Raw genomic sequence first — 15,436 nt, 5'->3', positions numbered from 1 at the left:
ATTGGAGTCTTTGAAGAGGTACGAATCATTGTGATTCCATTCCTAGGACCTTAAATTATACAATCTACTTCACGATACCTTGAATCGTTTCATTCGTGCATCATTTTGCTGAAAGTAGACACAACGTTTTGAATCAATGTTTCTCGTTTAACGTGCAAAATACGACCAATACTAACTGAAGCTCGATTTATTTACTACGTCTAGATACCCTGAAAGCCACCAATGGAAGAAGGAGAGTACGGCTACGGCACAACCGAAAAAGTAATCTATGGACGCCCATTCGCTCCAGAAGTAGTCCGTTTCGCCAAACTGAAAAGGGCATCACGAGTATTCATCCTCGCATCGAAAACCCTGGACGCAACAACCGACGTCGTAGCCCGACTACGCAAAGAACTAGGTCCACTATTCGCTGGCCAGTTTGTTGGAATTGGTGAACATACCCCGAGACAAGATGTTGTTGATGCAACCATAAAAGCACGGGAATGTGGAACGGATTTGCTGGTTGAGATTGGCGGGGGCAGCGTCACTGATGCTGGGAAGGCGATTATTATCGCATTGGCGAATAATGTGAAGACGTACGAGGATTTTGATGCTTTGAAGCTAAAGAGGGGAGCTGATGGAGTGCAGGTGCAGAATATTGCTGCGCCGAGTATACCGAGTGTTTGTGTGCCTACGACGTTGTCGGGGGGAGAGTATACGGGTATTGCGGTATGTGTGGTTGTGGTTGGAATTCTTTAAAGAACTTCCAATGATTCTTTTTGGCTTGTTTTTAGGGAGTCACTGATACACGAAAGAGACAGAAGCAATCGTTTACCCATCCAATGGCTACCCCGAAGCTGGTGATTCTTGATTCTGAAATCACGGTACATACGCCACAGATGTATTGGGTATGTTCGAATGTGTTTCTTGAATCGTCATACTCCAGCTGAGAGATTTTGCAGAACAAGCTTCTCATTTGTTTGCATAGATATCAACAGGTGTCCGCTCAGTCGACCACGCAATCGAAACACTCGGAAATCCCAAAGGAGGTCCAACATCCGATTTAATGGCCTCTACGGGGCTTACGAGACTCGCTGAAGGACTGCTACGATCTGTGAAGGCGCCTAATGATATCAAGGGGCGGCAAGATGCTCAGTTGGGGTCTTGGATGGCTACAATGTAAACGCATTGAATGAATTCAGCAAGTTGAAATATGTATCTTTGTGCTCATCGTTTTTTGCATTAGGTCTATAGCAGGAGGCATAAATATGGGCGGCAGTCATGCGATCGGGCATGGTGAGTCCTGCTTCGCTATTATGATTTTTTTGTCTTTATACTCACTTCTCACATCGCTTATGTACTAGTTCTCGGTGGCGTCCTCGGCGTCCCACACGGCTACACATCCTGCATAATGACTCCATACGTCCTCGAATACAATGCCAAAAACGCACCCTCCATAATACCGCGCCAAAAAGCTATCGTCAAGGCCCTCTTCGCATCAGAAGCATTCAGCACCGTCGCATCACAAGCTGGATTGTCACAATCTACCGCAACTGCAGCACAATGTGCTGATTTGCTGATTCGTAGTTTGGGAATGCCGAGAAAACTGTCGGCACCAGAGATTGGTGTTACGAATCAAGATGATTTGAAGCGGGTTGCGAAGGGTGTGCTGCATGATCATTGGGCTGCTACGAACGCGGTGCCGTTGGTGAGGGAGGAGCAAGTGATGGAGATTTTGAGGATGGCTGCATAAAAGCAACATATTTTAGACGTCAGTGAAAATCTGAAGTTTTTATAACAGTCTGAATGCTTGAGAGGTTACAAAAGGCCGTATATAATTGTTTAGGTGTTTTCGGTAGTGTTTTTTGGACCAAGCGGATTACAAAAGGCTGCCTGACTTGAAAAGTCCCCGTTTCTTTAGTATGACGGCGAATTTGATGATATCGTTGGTGAAGAGTTCTGGTTGTTCCCAGGATGCAAAGTGGCCGCCGATTGGGATTTTGGTGTATGAGGCAATGTTGTGGTTTGCGTCTAGCCACATTCGTGGCATGCGGAGCAAGTCATCAGGGAAATCTGATAACCGAATTTGTTAGATTTGGTTGAACGGTGGTGAAAGGATTGTGAACGATCTTACATGCAACTCCAACTGGTACAGTGCAATAGTCTAATACAAAACCAAGCAAATGTTAGATTGAATCAAATATTGTACACCACATCCATCGATTCTTTTGGCTACCTTTAAAGTACGCAAAGAATGGCTTGGACTCCTTGTAGATACGAACAGAGCTTCCAATACAGTTCGTCATCCAGTACATAGTCAGATTAGTCAGGAATTCGTCCCGTGTGATGTGTGGGTTTGGTTGTCCGAATCCAGTCCATGCGAGTAAACCAGCTAAAACGACGAAATCAGTTATGTGTTAGATAAACTCGGATCCTGAAGTACGAAAAACATACTTGGAGAGTCAGCCAATCCATATGCAAGAGTCTGAGGCTTTGTAGCTTGCATCTGGTAGTATCCTAAAAATTGCACAGTTTAAATGGGTATTCGAACTAATCGCTTGAAATGTAAAAAAGACTCTTACCAGTTCCTTGAGATTGCCACTGCTTCATGAAATCAAGTCCAGCAACTTCGTCTTTCGAAAAGATCAAGTTTGGATTGACCATCATTACAAGAAGGGATGGTATGTTACGGAGGAAGGTAGGTGAGGATGCTATGAAGTTCGTGTGCCTAACAGTTGGACAAACAGCTTAGCTTACTGTCCTGCAACGGAAAACCGCGAACGAAGCCTCTTACCATGCAACACAATTCTGAGGATACTTGACAGCCATCGTTCTCGTAATAGGAGAGCCCCAATCACCCCCCTGAGAGATATACTTTTTGTATCCGAGAACATTGACCATAAGCTTGTTAAAGATCTCAGCAACACGCTCAGCGCCATTGCCAGTCTTTACAAATGGCGACGAGAATGTAAATCCCGGGATACTTGGAATGACTACATCAAACGAGATCTTGTCATTTCCTTCTGCTAGAATGGGACCTGATTTGTAGTGCTCAAAGAATGATCCTGGCCTAAATGAAATGGGTAAATCACTCGTTGTCACATCGGCCAATTAATCACGCAAAAACAGGTGGCTATGGTGTAAACCACAGAAGCATTCTGTGCAAAATCCAATAACGTAGATCAACTGAATTGTACACGAAACTGCTACACCTACCAGCCGTGAGAGATAATAATGGGAATGGCATTCGGTTTTCCCGATTTAATGTGCACAAAGTGCAAGTCAATTTCGTCGATCTGGACCTTGAAATGTGGAAGCCTGACGATATCGTTAGGAGATGCACGTAGCGAGAAATAGCCGACACATCTTTCTCACTTGTTTAGCTTGTCCACCCAGCTCTTGTAATCGTACGATTCAGCCCAGTATTTGATGGTGTCTTGGACAAAGCGCTTTTCAAGACCTGTATACAATGAGTGTTAGTGTATAATGCGCGGATACGCGAAAAACTTCGGTAAAAAAAGGCTCGTGAAGCAGCATCGTCTCATCAGTCATCAGGTTGAGTTTCAACATACCATAGTCAGCTGCAGCGTTCTCTAATTCATCAGGTAGGCGAGTAGCATTAAGACGTTGTCTGAGATCTGCTACGGCAGCCTCGTCGTATGGGATTTCAAATGTTCGAACCGACATCTTCTTATGTTGTGATACTGGGGGTGTTTTGAAACGAAGAATTAGACAATACAGCTAAAGTTGCAATCGGTCGCTCCTAGTCAAGGACACGTAATCAGACAACGCGATGGCACGTATGGAGCTGATGGATCTCTCTGCCACTGAACTGGCGGAATTGGTACGTTCTTGCACACAGCGTGGATTTTGTAACCCCACTGTTTTTGACTCCTGGTTTTATCATTCTAACTGGTCTCGCGTAGATTCATTCTAGGAAAATAACACCTATCGACGCTGTTGAGGCTTCTCTTGCCAGAATCCGCCAGAGGAATGGGTATGAAATCTGCAAAATCAAATGCAACTAAGCTACACATCTGACGCGGTTTGTCGAGTAGGCCGATTAATGCAATAGTCCACGTCTGTGAAGAAAGAGCGCTTGCTGAAGCCAGAGCGTGGACAGAGAAGCAACAGCGTGGCGATCTGCTTCCCATATGGTACTTCGAGGTGTAATTATTGTCTCTTGTAAGCCAGACGCTCACGAGAACCCGTTTGCAGGTGTGGAGTCCCGATAGCCGTCAAGGACCTTGAAGATGTCAATGGCCTGCCTACTTCATTTGGGTATCCACTTTGCCGACCATTGAGCTTTCCTGTTCCATGTCATCAACCAACCCGTCCTGTAGAGCAATACCATACAAGGACAACATCGCTACAGAAGACTCGCCTCAAGTAGCACGACTAAGGAAAGCGGGCTGTATCGTGGTGGGCAAGGCCAATGCACCGCTGTTTGGCAATTCAACACATTGCAAGAACCTGTTGTTTGGACCTACCAGGAATCCTTGGTCTTTGGAACTAACATCTGGAGGATCATCTGGTGGAAGTGCTGCTGCTGTTGCTGCTCGGATCGTTCCCATAGCGACAGGCGGTGATGTATGTTCTTGACCTCTGGCAAAAAAGTACCAGCACTTCTCGTCATCCAATGTGCATGATCTAATAGGTACCGCTCTTGTCACTGCTCATTTAGGCTGGAGGATCTCTGCGAGTACCTGCTTCGTTTTGTGGGATATGTACCATCAAGCCTACATTTGGACGTATACCAGAAACAGAGAATGGCACAATGTTCAAAATGCAAAAGGTATTTGCTTCGACTTTAATTATACGATCGGGCTTTTTTGGCTATAACCAGTTCCCATTAGTTTGTGGACAACAATCATTTCGGGCCATTGGTAAGAATTGTAGCAAACACCAAAACGGGTTGTCAGAGCTCACGCCAGACTCTGTTTAGGCGAGAAGTGTAACTGATGTTGCCACATATCTCGACATTACTTCGGGCTACCACCCAAACGACCCCAAATCCTTACCAAATCCAACGGTTTCCTACCGAACGAGTTTGAAAACACCACGTCCCAAATTACGTATTGCGTATTCTTCAACATTGGGCATAGTACCCGTCGTGGAGCCCTTCATAATGGAAGCGATGGAACAATGCATCAAAGTGATTACAGGCTTGGGACATATTGTTGAAAGGCCAAACCTTGTATTTCCGGAATGCACTTCTCTGTGGGGAATTGTCATGGGTGCTCAGCTAGTAGCGTGAGTACAGCCAAATTTTATCTCTTTATTGTATCAAGCTTTGATACTATATCTCTTTTTTCGTTGTCATAGAACTGTTTCAGAGGCAGTTAAAGGCAAAGAAGCACAACTCGACAAAGGGCTTGTCGGTGGTTGGGAAATGCTCAAGACGGTTCCGTTGCAGGAGATGGGGAAAGTTGGAAGGTGACTTCGCCTATTCTTGATGTGAAATACTGTGAGATTTTTTTCTCATGATTCGCTCGTAGACTCATCAAACAAGTAAACGACACCATTCGACGGGATTTGTTTCCCGCTGATGAAGATGATATACGAGGATATGATATCTGTAAGATGCAGGACGTGTTTCCAATTTTAAGGTAGCCTGCCACCTAACCTATTCTCTTGCTTCCAGTAATCACCCCCGCCATGCCAATGGACCCTTTCCTTGCAAACGGAAAGCACCCCGACACTGTGAGTGGAGTTGAAGTCGAGCCATCGTTTCCAGGGAACATGTACGGAACGATGATACCATTCAAGTAAGCTGTCTTTTCAGTAAACAGCCTTTGGGAATGGGATGAATTCTGACCTGCTTTACACAGTTGGGCTGGTCTACCTGCCGCTGTTGTGCGAGCTGAGACGCTTTCGCCACGTGGATTGCCAATTGGACTACAGATTGTCGGTCCAAAGTTCTCAGAGCAGGCTGTTTTGGGGTTGGCATATGGTATAGTCACTAACGCTACAGAATGATGCCTTGGTTACGATAGTACTGAAACATTTCTTTATAGAATATGAGGTTGCTACTCAGTGCTTCAAGACGTGGCCAAAGTCTGAAGATTCAGCTGCACGGCTGTGAGTTGATTCCATTTCAGTGAATTTGCTTTACTTGAAAATAGATTAGATTGGCTCCTTTAATCTTTATAGTATTCATTTGATCTTGATGAATGCTCAGCGAACTGTCACTGTGTACTCCGTTTAAGTTATTGTTTTGGTCTTCACGCAAGCGGAACTGTAGCATCCCCAAGCGCTTTTTAGGCTGCAATCAAAGTCTGAACATACTAAAACAGCGGCATACGCGTTCTGGCACGTTCTCACATAGCTTTAAGAGACCTGCACGGGTCAAGTCTTGATGTGGTTTTCTCAACTCCCATTACCCACGTTGCGATAAGGGAGCTGATAAACACCCAAGAACGAGCCTTGCTGTAGATAGCCAAGCAGGCCAAATACCTAATCCATTGCCATCTACCATTTATGCCATCCATCTTCTCTGCAGCATTCACTCGATCGGCAACTTTTATTAGCTGACAGCTTGGAAGTCGCTGTTTTCAATAATAAAATGGACACGAATCCGGATATGACGCATGTGTATGTCATGTACTCGATCCTTGGCGGCTTTGTTATCTCCTTTGGGCTGGTCTCGCTGGTTGTCAAGGTACTACTTACGGGGGGTTCAAAATTCCAAACATGTGAATTTTTGACGTCCGATCTGATCTTTTGTTAATCGAATCATCATCATTTGTTTAAACAATCAGGATCGATTATTCTTGAGCGACGCACTCGTCGCCACGATTCTCGGAATCATCATTGGCCCCATATGTCTCAACATATTCAACCCTGAAGCTCTCTTTGGCAAGGACTCGCTAGACGGCGTCACTCTTGAACTCTCACGAGTCGTCATCGGTATACAAGTCATGGCTGCTGGTGTGTCTCTCCCCGGCGACTATCTATGGAGAGAACGAGGACCCCTCTTTTGGCTGCTTGGACCGGTCATGATCTATATGTGGGTTGTAACTGCAATAGGCATATATCTCATATGCGGAACTAGTGTGCTAGAGGCACTGACTATCGCTGCATGTGTGACGCCAACCGATCCAGTGTTATGTAACTCGATTGTCAAGGGTCGGTTTGCGGAGAAGCGGGTGGCATTGTCTGTACGGCTCCTGTTGTCTGCTGAGAGTGGTGCCAATGATGGATGTATGTGCTTGTTATGATACTGAGAATGGCCTCATATTGCGTTGTTGACCGTATTTTTTTGCGATTAGTGGGCTATCCCTTTCTCTTTCTGCCACTGTTTCTGATGTAAGTTACCAATATCGCCATCATTCGAACCGTACAACACTCATGATCAACTCTTTACAGGAAATACTCGACTGCTGGGGAAGCCATTGGACAATGGATTGCACGTGTAGTCCTGTATCAGATCGTCTTGTCGGTAGTCGTCGGGATTCTAGTCGGAGCTGTAGCCCGTAAAGCTCTCAAGCATGCTACCAATCGTCAGTGGATTGATAAAGAGAGCTTCTTGGGGTTCTCGATTGCTTTGGCTGTATTCTTGATGGGCACCATGTCATTGGCAGGCAGTGACGATATTTTGGCTTGCTTTATCGCTGGGAATGCGCTTACTTGGGTAGGTTTTATGGGGAATGATGATATAGTGGGCAACGTCATGTTTGGGAATGTGCTTTCTCAAGTATAGGGGAGAATATACGGCCACGTCATCTTGCTAAAAACACGTATCTAGTGGCGGACTTATGATCGAAAGTTATCAGTTGTACGATTACTATCATCAGCTATTCATCCTTCCTTATCTCCACTTCACCATAGGATCAATGGCTAAACGAACGCATTGAACAGACCTTCTTCCAAGAAGTTTTAGACTCGCTGTTTAACTTGTCGTATTTTGTATTTGTTGGAGCTCGGATTCCATGGTATATGTACACCATGTATTACGACCAAATCAGCTATTGGAGGATGATACTTTTGGCTCTCTGGGTCTTGGTGCTGAGACGTGCACCTATCCTAATGGCTGTTTATAAACTGGTACCTACGTTAAAAACTCCAATGGAGGCCTTCTTTGCTGGGTAAGCTTGATTGGAGGACTTGTTGAAATTGGAATTTGAATGAATCCATGTGCACCAAAGAACAAGTGCTGATCTCGTATGCCTGAACACACCGCCCGCATTCCTGACTTCCTTCTGTTAGGTTCTTTGGACCAATGGGTGCCTCGGCATTATTCTAGTAAGATATTCGAAAGCGTGTTGAGCTTATGGTTAATTCGGTTTGAAGCACATTCGTCAAAGAATTGTTGCTATGGTGGGAAGACGCTTACAGTTGATGTTCACATCTGTTTTTTTAGCGCTATGGTCGCCAAAATATACCTCGGAGACACACTACCCATCTTATTCCCAATAGTTGACTTCATGGTTCTATCATCCGTAGTCGTCCATGGAGTCAGCGTAAGTGACCATTATGCCACTTCAAAATTGTTCATTTAAAAATCAGCATCTCCAACATTATTCAATAGGTCCCCTTCTTCCACCTCGGTTTGCAACGTGCCGAAACATACACATCATGGTCTCGCGGCCGCCGCACAAACTACTTTATGCCCTCCTTCGAACCATACGTCCCACAATTCTTCCGCCCATTCGCCAGATTCGTAGTCGGGCACGATCACGTCTTGACACCACCAGGCACACCATTTGAATTGAGTAGAGAAAACTTGAATGATGTCGAAGACAATCCTGCATTGAATAAGCCTGTGGGGGCTCGTAGTATTGCTGATGAGGTAAATGAAGAGGTGGAGATTTTGTCTACTGCTACGACTCCTCCATCGCCTACGTCCACGTTATCAAAAAAGTCGCCTTTGTCGCCGAGGAGTAAACGCGTCACGCATGCTATAGATGGTGGTGCTTCAGATGCTGATACGGGGGATTTGAGTACGTTGCCGTTGAGTCAGAGTGATACGGATCGGAGTGGAGCTGTGTCGTTGACACCACATAATAATCAGTAGAGTGAATTGATTAGTCGTGAGTTGGTCATGTATAAATAGATTGTTTGTATCAGGGCCTCTTGTCATTATTTGTCATATATACACACTGGTGTTGTGTGAAATATAGAATTATACCTTAGATTCGTTCACAATGCTTGTGTGTTCCATGCTGTTTTTCGGCGTACTTTGGGCGTTCATTTTAGTTGCATCAAGCTTAACCAAACTTTCAATCAGACCACAATGACTCTCAATTGCAAACTATTCCTGTTATATATAAGCTATTTTGCATATCTACAAGTAAACATCGCTACACTCCAAATATACATGCCACAACAACCTTTCATGCCAAAAATAACATCATCAATATAGTCCTTTATGCAAAAGCGAAACCAGTGGATCCATGCCTGATCGCAATCAATAATTTTTCTCGGAACTGTGGTGTAAAACCAAAAATTATTTGAGGAAGACCTGGACTCGTACGGTGGTTTAACATACCTGTGCTAGACTCGTATATGCTGGAATCTTCAACGTGTTGAAGCTAATATGGGAAACAAATTTCAGGATTTGTACCAAACTCCCAACCACAACAACCTGACACAATTCCAATAATTTCAAATCGAACATCTACAACAACCAAAAAAAAAAAAACAATCTCTCACACATCACAACTTACCAAGTCGAAGCAGTTGGCAGCTTATTCCCCTTCTCATGCACCAACAACATAATCACAAACCCAGAATCTCCACCCATAGATTCCATTTGGGCAACGCTGGCTGGTGGTCTTGAACTTCCCGTGGCGAATTTCAATAGTAATGACCGTTCATCTTGTGATAATTCGTCGACTATCGTCCAAAACCAGCGTTTGATTTCACTGTGTATGGCTGTGAAGAGCTCGTATCTCGTGTTGGCCTTCCAGTCTTCAATGTCGATTGTGGCGTTACCAGACATCATGATTTCTAAGAAACACATGTGTCAGCATTTAGGAACGTTTTTTTAAGAGTTTCAAGATGTGATTTTGTACCTAGCTCTGAAGGTTGAAGAAGGTCGAGGATGTCTCGTGGTACTACTGATGTGAAGCCTGCGAATTAGGAAGAAGAAAAGTCAGCCAAATAATGCAGTAGTTGCATTGCATCAAGGCCATACGGCAAGCAATAAATCACACAGCTCTCAATAGTACACAGCAGTCATCACATACCTTCTCGGAACGCATAAGCCTTCCTCTTACATATATCCCTCTTCCGATTAATACGCAAATCTATATAACCTTGCTTATTCATATGATTCACTGTCTTATTAGCTCCACCCCGCACCAACTCGACAGTATGACGTTTGCCAAAAGCATCGACCTCATCGGTTTCAAACGTCATTTCGCTTAAAAGCGCGTCATCAGCCTCCTCCAATATAAAATTAATTGATTTCCAAAACGTAATATCAATCAACTCCCAATCAGCAGAGGTGACTTCCTTGTTCAGTATAGTCTTGTAGATTGCTGGAGACAAGCATCGGCCGGTAAGACCTAGTTCTACTTTCGGGGTGATGAACATGATACCCATCATTCTTCCTACTCGTTTAGCTAGTTCTGTAACAGGTAGCGTCGCCAAGCCGTCGACTTTGCTCTTTACAACGTCGGGAGAGAAGAAGGCTAGTCCTTTCCCATCACGACTAAAGAGTCCGAGCCTTTCGTCCAAAAACAGCGGTGCAAGGGTATCATAGAATTCTCTAAATATCAGAAGAAAGAAAAGTTGAATAACCTTGGGAAAAAAATAACACAGTCTCATCAGAGTCCACAATGCTCGTCATATTTACCTCGTCACACCAGGTCCGATTCCATCCTCTCCAGCAAACTGAATACTGAGCTCTGGTCGACACGAGCCCCATTTCAAAGCCCCATAATACGGAGAATCAGCTCGTGGAGAATCATAAGCAGCAAAGTCACAAGCACTTGTCATCAAATTAATACCTCGTTTGACATTCGAAATAGATGCACTGAATGGCTTCAGCAAGGAAAGCCGGTGCTGTATATACAGTCGCTTGTTCTCCAGACTGATTAATCCCGGTATGGATAGCAGCCACTTCAAATCATTCGAGTGCAGACGGCAAATGTTGGTGGTAATAAAGGTGTTTAAAAATACAAATGCACTCGGTTTGGTAGCTAGTGACCTAATCAACTTTCCTACGAGTGGTCGGGTAGCTGATGAAGCGAGCAAAGTACTCATGTGAGACAACTGGTACGGGCTGGCTCTCAATAATCTAACAATAATGTCTTCATCTACAGATCCACCTTCTTCGTCTGGCAAAGAGGGCGTGTTGTCGTCAGCGTTATCGAGCTCGAGGTCATGGACTTGATACGGGTTACTACGTCCGCTATCATCGTCCGAGTCACTTTCTTCATACTGTAGACGTGGCTTATGCGGACTTAGAACACCCTTCCTAGCTTGTTCTCTGAAGAAGGCGTACAGTAAAGGGCTAAACCCCTCACTAAAGCATTGCAAAAAATGAGATAAATCTCCAGCTGGAATGACCGCATGCGCAATGCAGACAACCTGACATACTTGTCCAAAACATCCGCTTTAAACCCAGCCTCAATCAACGTCAGCACAGTATTCGGAAGACCAGACACAGCGGCATAGTGCAAAGAAGATCTACCATTCTCGTCTGCAATAGAGACAGGATCAGTTTTGGCTCCTGCATCCAAAAGCTGATGTACCATAGACGATGCAGCCTGATCCCAAGCAGAGTCGTCAACAGTATTCGGTGAGAACTCTAAATCCTTTTCAGAGTCAATCCAGACTTGACCAGATTCAGCTTCTTCCGCTTCATCACATCCAGAAGCATATAGTAGTGCTGTGTTTCCAAAATCATCTCTATCGTCCAAAACACCAAGACGCTCATGAGCAGAGTCTGAGATCCATTTTATAAGATTCTTCAGAGTCTCTGAAGCAAATATTCCTGCTCCTCGAGTAACACTACGGCATGCCATATGGAATGCGGTTCGACCATTTGTATCTTGATCAGTTGGATTAAAGCCTGCTCTTAATAGCTCGGGTATTGCATCTGCATTGCCACGAGCAGCCGCGATATGCAGCAAATTATAGTTGCACGCCGGAGTATACGGAAACTCGGCATCGAGTTTCTTTGCGTTCTTGAGCAAGAGTTTAAGTATTTCAACTCGTGATTCAGACAAACAAGCAATTCCAATGGGTGTTAACCCACCAATATCGACGGTGGTCAACCATATTTCACGAAATGCTTTCGTCTGCTTCGTGTTGAGTAGTATCTCTACTATATCTGGTTGATCGTATGCTACAGCGTAATGCAGAGGGGTACGTATTTTCGTATCTACTACATTGGGACGAGCTCCTTTGTCTAGCAAAGCCTTGAGAAGATCCGCCATTCCATACTGGCAAGCATAGCTACAAAGAATGAGATCAGACTTAGGAGGGCAAAAAACGAGGGGTCAATGTCGGTTAGCGACTTACTGTATCGGATAACACAGAAAATCTTCACAATGGGGCACATTCACATCGGCCAAACTATCCAGATAGTTGACTGCTTGATCTTCCAAACCAGCTTCTTGGACCAAGGTTCGTAAATGTGCGGCTTCACGGAGGGGAATATTCAATGCTTCCTTTTCAGGATCGCATTCATGACATATCCACTTCTTTATGTCTTCTTTATTGGTGAAGCCGAAACAACCAGCGTGCTGTTTCTTGCGACAACGATTGCAAACCATCTTGAGACCTAAAAAAATGAAATGGTAAAGTCAATACATTTTGCTCTCCAACAGTCCTCAAACGTCAACCAAGCGTACCTTTAAAATCGTCATAGCTGGCTGCAACACCACAAATACAGGAAAATAATTCGGTACCTTCACGTCCGATCTCGTTATCCGAGACCGCAAACTCGTCATCTTGATTTTGAGCCTCAAATTCGAGTTCATATCGACTAATAGATTCTAATGATTCTGCTTCTGAAGAATCCTTGTCGTTTTCTTGGTCACCATCTTCAATATCGTCACTAGATTCAACTTTGCCCAAGACTCTCTTCACAAAGCTGGGTTTAGAATTCCTTCGACGTTTGGATCGGCGACTAGTTTGATCCTCCGACTCGGGTTCTACATCATTTGATGCCTCAGTCGAAAGCTTTAGGTCTTCAGCATCAGCCTGAACCTCCCAATCCTCTTCTATAGTCGATCGTCGTTTCTTGTGCTTCTTCTTTCTAGGCTTGGGTTCTGGAGACGGTGATTCAAGATCAGAATTGTTATCTTCCACATCCTCTTCTTCGTCAATGAATTCGTCATCCTCATCGTTTGCATATGTCTCATCTTGTCTCTCACTAGTTTTGGACTGCGTCAAAAAAAACCGCCAGCCAATCAAAAGCATGGTTCGTTCCCACCTTCTATATGAATTCCCTTCATAGACAAATCTTGTAGCTTTAGTGAGTGGAGCTCTTGGTACACTAGGAGTCCTTTAGGAGGGGAAAATGATGTAAAATTTGAAAGTTTCTGAAACCGCAGAACTTAATTTCCAACCTTTTAACTGGCTTCTTCTTCTTCGTGACGACATCTTCCTCGCTACTCCCATTATAATCATTATCGTCGTCAGAATCGACTTTTCTCATAGTTTTGTTGGCCTTGTCAGTCTTCCATTCCTTGAATGACTGAGACGATGCTAATTTATTTCTGACTCGTTCACGGCGTGACGACATTTTGATCGGCGTGAAATCATCACTACTATCGGCTATGAGTGTAGGTGGTGCCTTCTTCTTATCTTTCACGGTTTTAGATGTAAAGGTGATGCTGTCACTTGACTCTATATCGTCCTCCTCATCTGAAACTATTCTACGAGGCTTTTTCCGTTTAGCTCGCGACGAAGAGATTATAACTGGCTCATCGGTGTCCTCATCCTTCTTCTCATCATCACTATCATCTAACACGATTTTGGGTATACGTTTCCGGATTTGAGAGCTCTTTGGCGGCGGGATGTCTTCTTCTTCTTCTAGAGACGTTCCAATATTATTATTTTTAGAGCTGTCGTCGTCATCATCGGTGACTTCCGCAATCAGTCTCGTTTTGGCAGGAGGAGTCAGGTTTCTTCTAAGTTTTCCTTGGATGCCAGGCCTGACATCATCGGAATCACTACTAGAGCTGTGCTGATGACGTTTGGATACTGGTTTAGGTACAAACATGTCGTCACTAGCTGCTTCATCATCATCATCATCGTCCGACGGCCTAGCCTGTTTAGTAGATCTTTTGCGACGTTTTGGTTTCACAGGAGCAGCGAGAGCTTTTTCTTTAGTTCTAGCAGGTTTGCTACTTGCTGCTTTACTCGTCCGAGCTACTGGTTTCTTGGTTGGTTTGGGTTTACTCTTCACGCATTGTTGAGCTTCCAGTTCTTCAACAGTAATGCCCTTCTGTCTAGCTATGTAGGCCCGACTTTTTCCAGGCGACAGCCCAATGACAATCTGATGCGGTGACGAATCAGCACTATTATTTCTTTGCTTGGCTGTTGTCCTCTGTTCTTGATGGTCATAACCGGAATCATCAATATCGTCAGTATCGTCGTCAGATATAGAAGGGAGTCTCTTTGACCTATAGGTGTTATGTTTAGATGTCTTCTTCGTTGGTATGGCCTTCTTGGGCGCTCTCCTTTTCTTGGACTTTGGTCTAGAAGAGTAAGAATTGAAGCCTCCTTCAGAGGCTTCTTCCGATGATGCATTTGATGGCTGGTATCGGTCGTCGATATCATCGTCTTCAGATGAAGATAACTTTTTCCTTTTGCCCATGACTGATATTTGTTCTTGTTGCCTGCTGCGAACTGTGTTATGTTTTGACAGGTGCTTGCTTGATGCTTGGGCGGTCTCGAGGTGGATGAAGAAGCAGGTTTAGGGTGGATCACGCACGTTTTATGAGTGCAAACGCGGAAATCACTGCTACAAAGTCGATTTCGCTGTTGTTGCTGCTGCTATGCTATTCCTGCTACTGCGAGTCACGACTTTACAGGACAAGCTAGCTGAGGAACATCCCGACCATTTTTTATCAAAGATTATTTGATCCTTCTCAGAGCGCAGAATCTTTGGCGGCGTCACAACTCTGCTTTACTTCTTCGCATGTCATGTTTATTTCAACATCCTATGTCAACTTGACACCAATATAACCAAATTTTCCAAAATACTTTCTAGCATTAACTTTGATTACACATCCTTCCTGATGATATGCTTCTCTCCATTGTTGTTGAAACTAGATGTATTCCGACCAATAATTTGATTTACCCTATGAATGATATTCACGAAATTGTAAATTAGAACAGCTTTCCTCGTTATTAAACGGCCGCCTCCTAGTCAAAGAGGCATATCAAGAATTTGGAGGGGACAAATTGTTCTTTCAATTGTATGATGGATGCATCGTTCACGACACTCTGCTATGGACTTACTACACGCTTGTGGGATATGTAATGTCCATTC

The 15,436-nt window shown here is 44.3% G+C and overlaps 3 protein-coding genes across 3 annotated transcripts; 1 reads left to right on the top strand and 2 right to left on the bottom strand.

Annotated features, from left to right (window-relative positions):
• Nucleotides 1–1,858: 1,858 nt before the first annotated feature.
• On the bottom strand, nucleotides 1,859–3,666 carry SmJEL517_g06075 (microsomal epoxide hydrolase; the record flags this gene model as incomplete). The annotated part of the gene is made up of 9 exons (XM_031172001.1): nucleotides 1,859–2,052; nucleotides 2,114–2,143; nucleotides 2,216–2,371; nucleotides 2,434–2,496; nucleotides 2,562–2,707; nucleotides 2,774–3,049; nucleotides 3,196–3,297; nucleotides 3,355–3,439; nucleotides 3,552–3,666. The coding sequence occupies 9 exons, from the start codon at nucleotides 3,664–3,666 to the stop codon at nucleotides 1,859–1,861; spliced, it is 1,167 nt and encodes a 388-aa protein (XP_031022021.1).
• A 2,878-nt stretch (nucleotides 3,667–6,544) lies between these two features.
• Nucleotides 6,545–8,995, top strand: SmJEL517_g06074 (uncharacterized protein; the record flags this gene model as incomplete). Its single annotated transcript, XM_031172000.1, has 8 exons — nucleotides 6,545–6,640; nucleotides 6,741–7,182; nucleotides 7,251–7,287; nucleotides 7,348–7,612; nucleotides 7,810–8,066; nucleotides 8,188–8,223; nucleotides 8,342–8,441; nucleotides 8,510–8,995. 8 exons carry the CDS (start codon nucleotides 6,545–6,547, stop codon nucleotides 8,993–8,995), a joined length of 1,719 nt encoding a protein of 572 aa, XP_031022020.1.
• A 352-nt stretch (nucleotides 8,996–9,347) lies between these two features.
• SmJEL517_g06073 (uncharacterized protein) lies at nucleotides 9,348–14,758 on the bottom strand (the record flags this gene model as incomplete). Its single annotated transcript, XM_031171999.1, has 10 exons — nucleotides 9,348–9,407; nucleotides 9,470–9,512; nucleotides 9,648–9,930; nucleotides 9,996–10,052; nucleotides 10,170–10,693; nucleotides 10,781–11,452; nucleotides 11,527–12,387; nucleotides 12,454–12,715; nucleotides 12,786–13,441; nucleotides 13,506–14,758. The coding sequence occupies 10 exons, from the start codon at nucleotides 14,756–14,758 to the stop codon at nucleotides 9,348–9,350; spliced, it is 4,671 nt and encodes a 1,556-aa protein (XP_031022027.1).
• Nucleotides 14,759–15,436: the final 678 nt, after the last annotated feature.

This window comes from Synchytrium microbalum (genome assembly GCF_006535985.1).
Source record: "Synchytrium microbalum strain JEL517 chromosome Unknown SmJEL517_scf0074, whole genome shotgun sequence".
Lineage (NCBI taxonomy): Eukaryota > Fungi > Chytridiomycota > Chytridiomycetes > Synchytriales > Synchytriaceae > Synchytrium > Synchytrium microbalum.
Note: the sequence above shows the minus strand (reverse complement) of the source record. Positions and strands in the feature narration are given on the sequence as shown.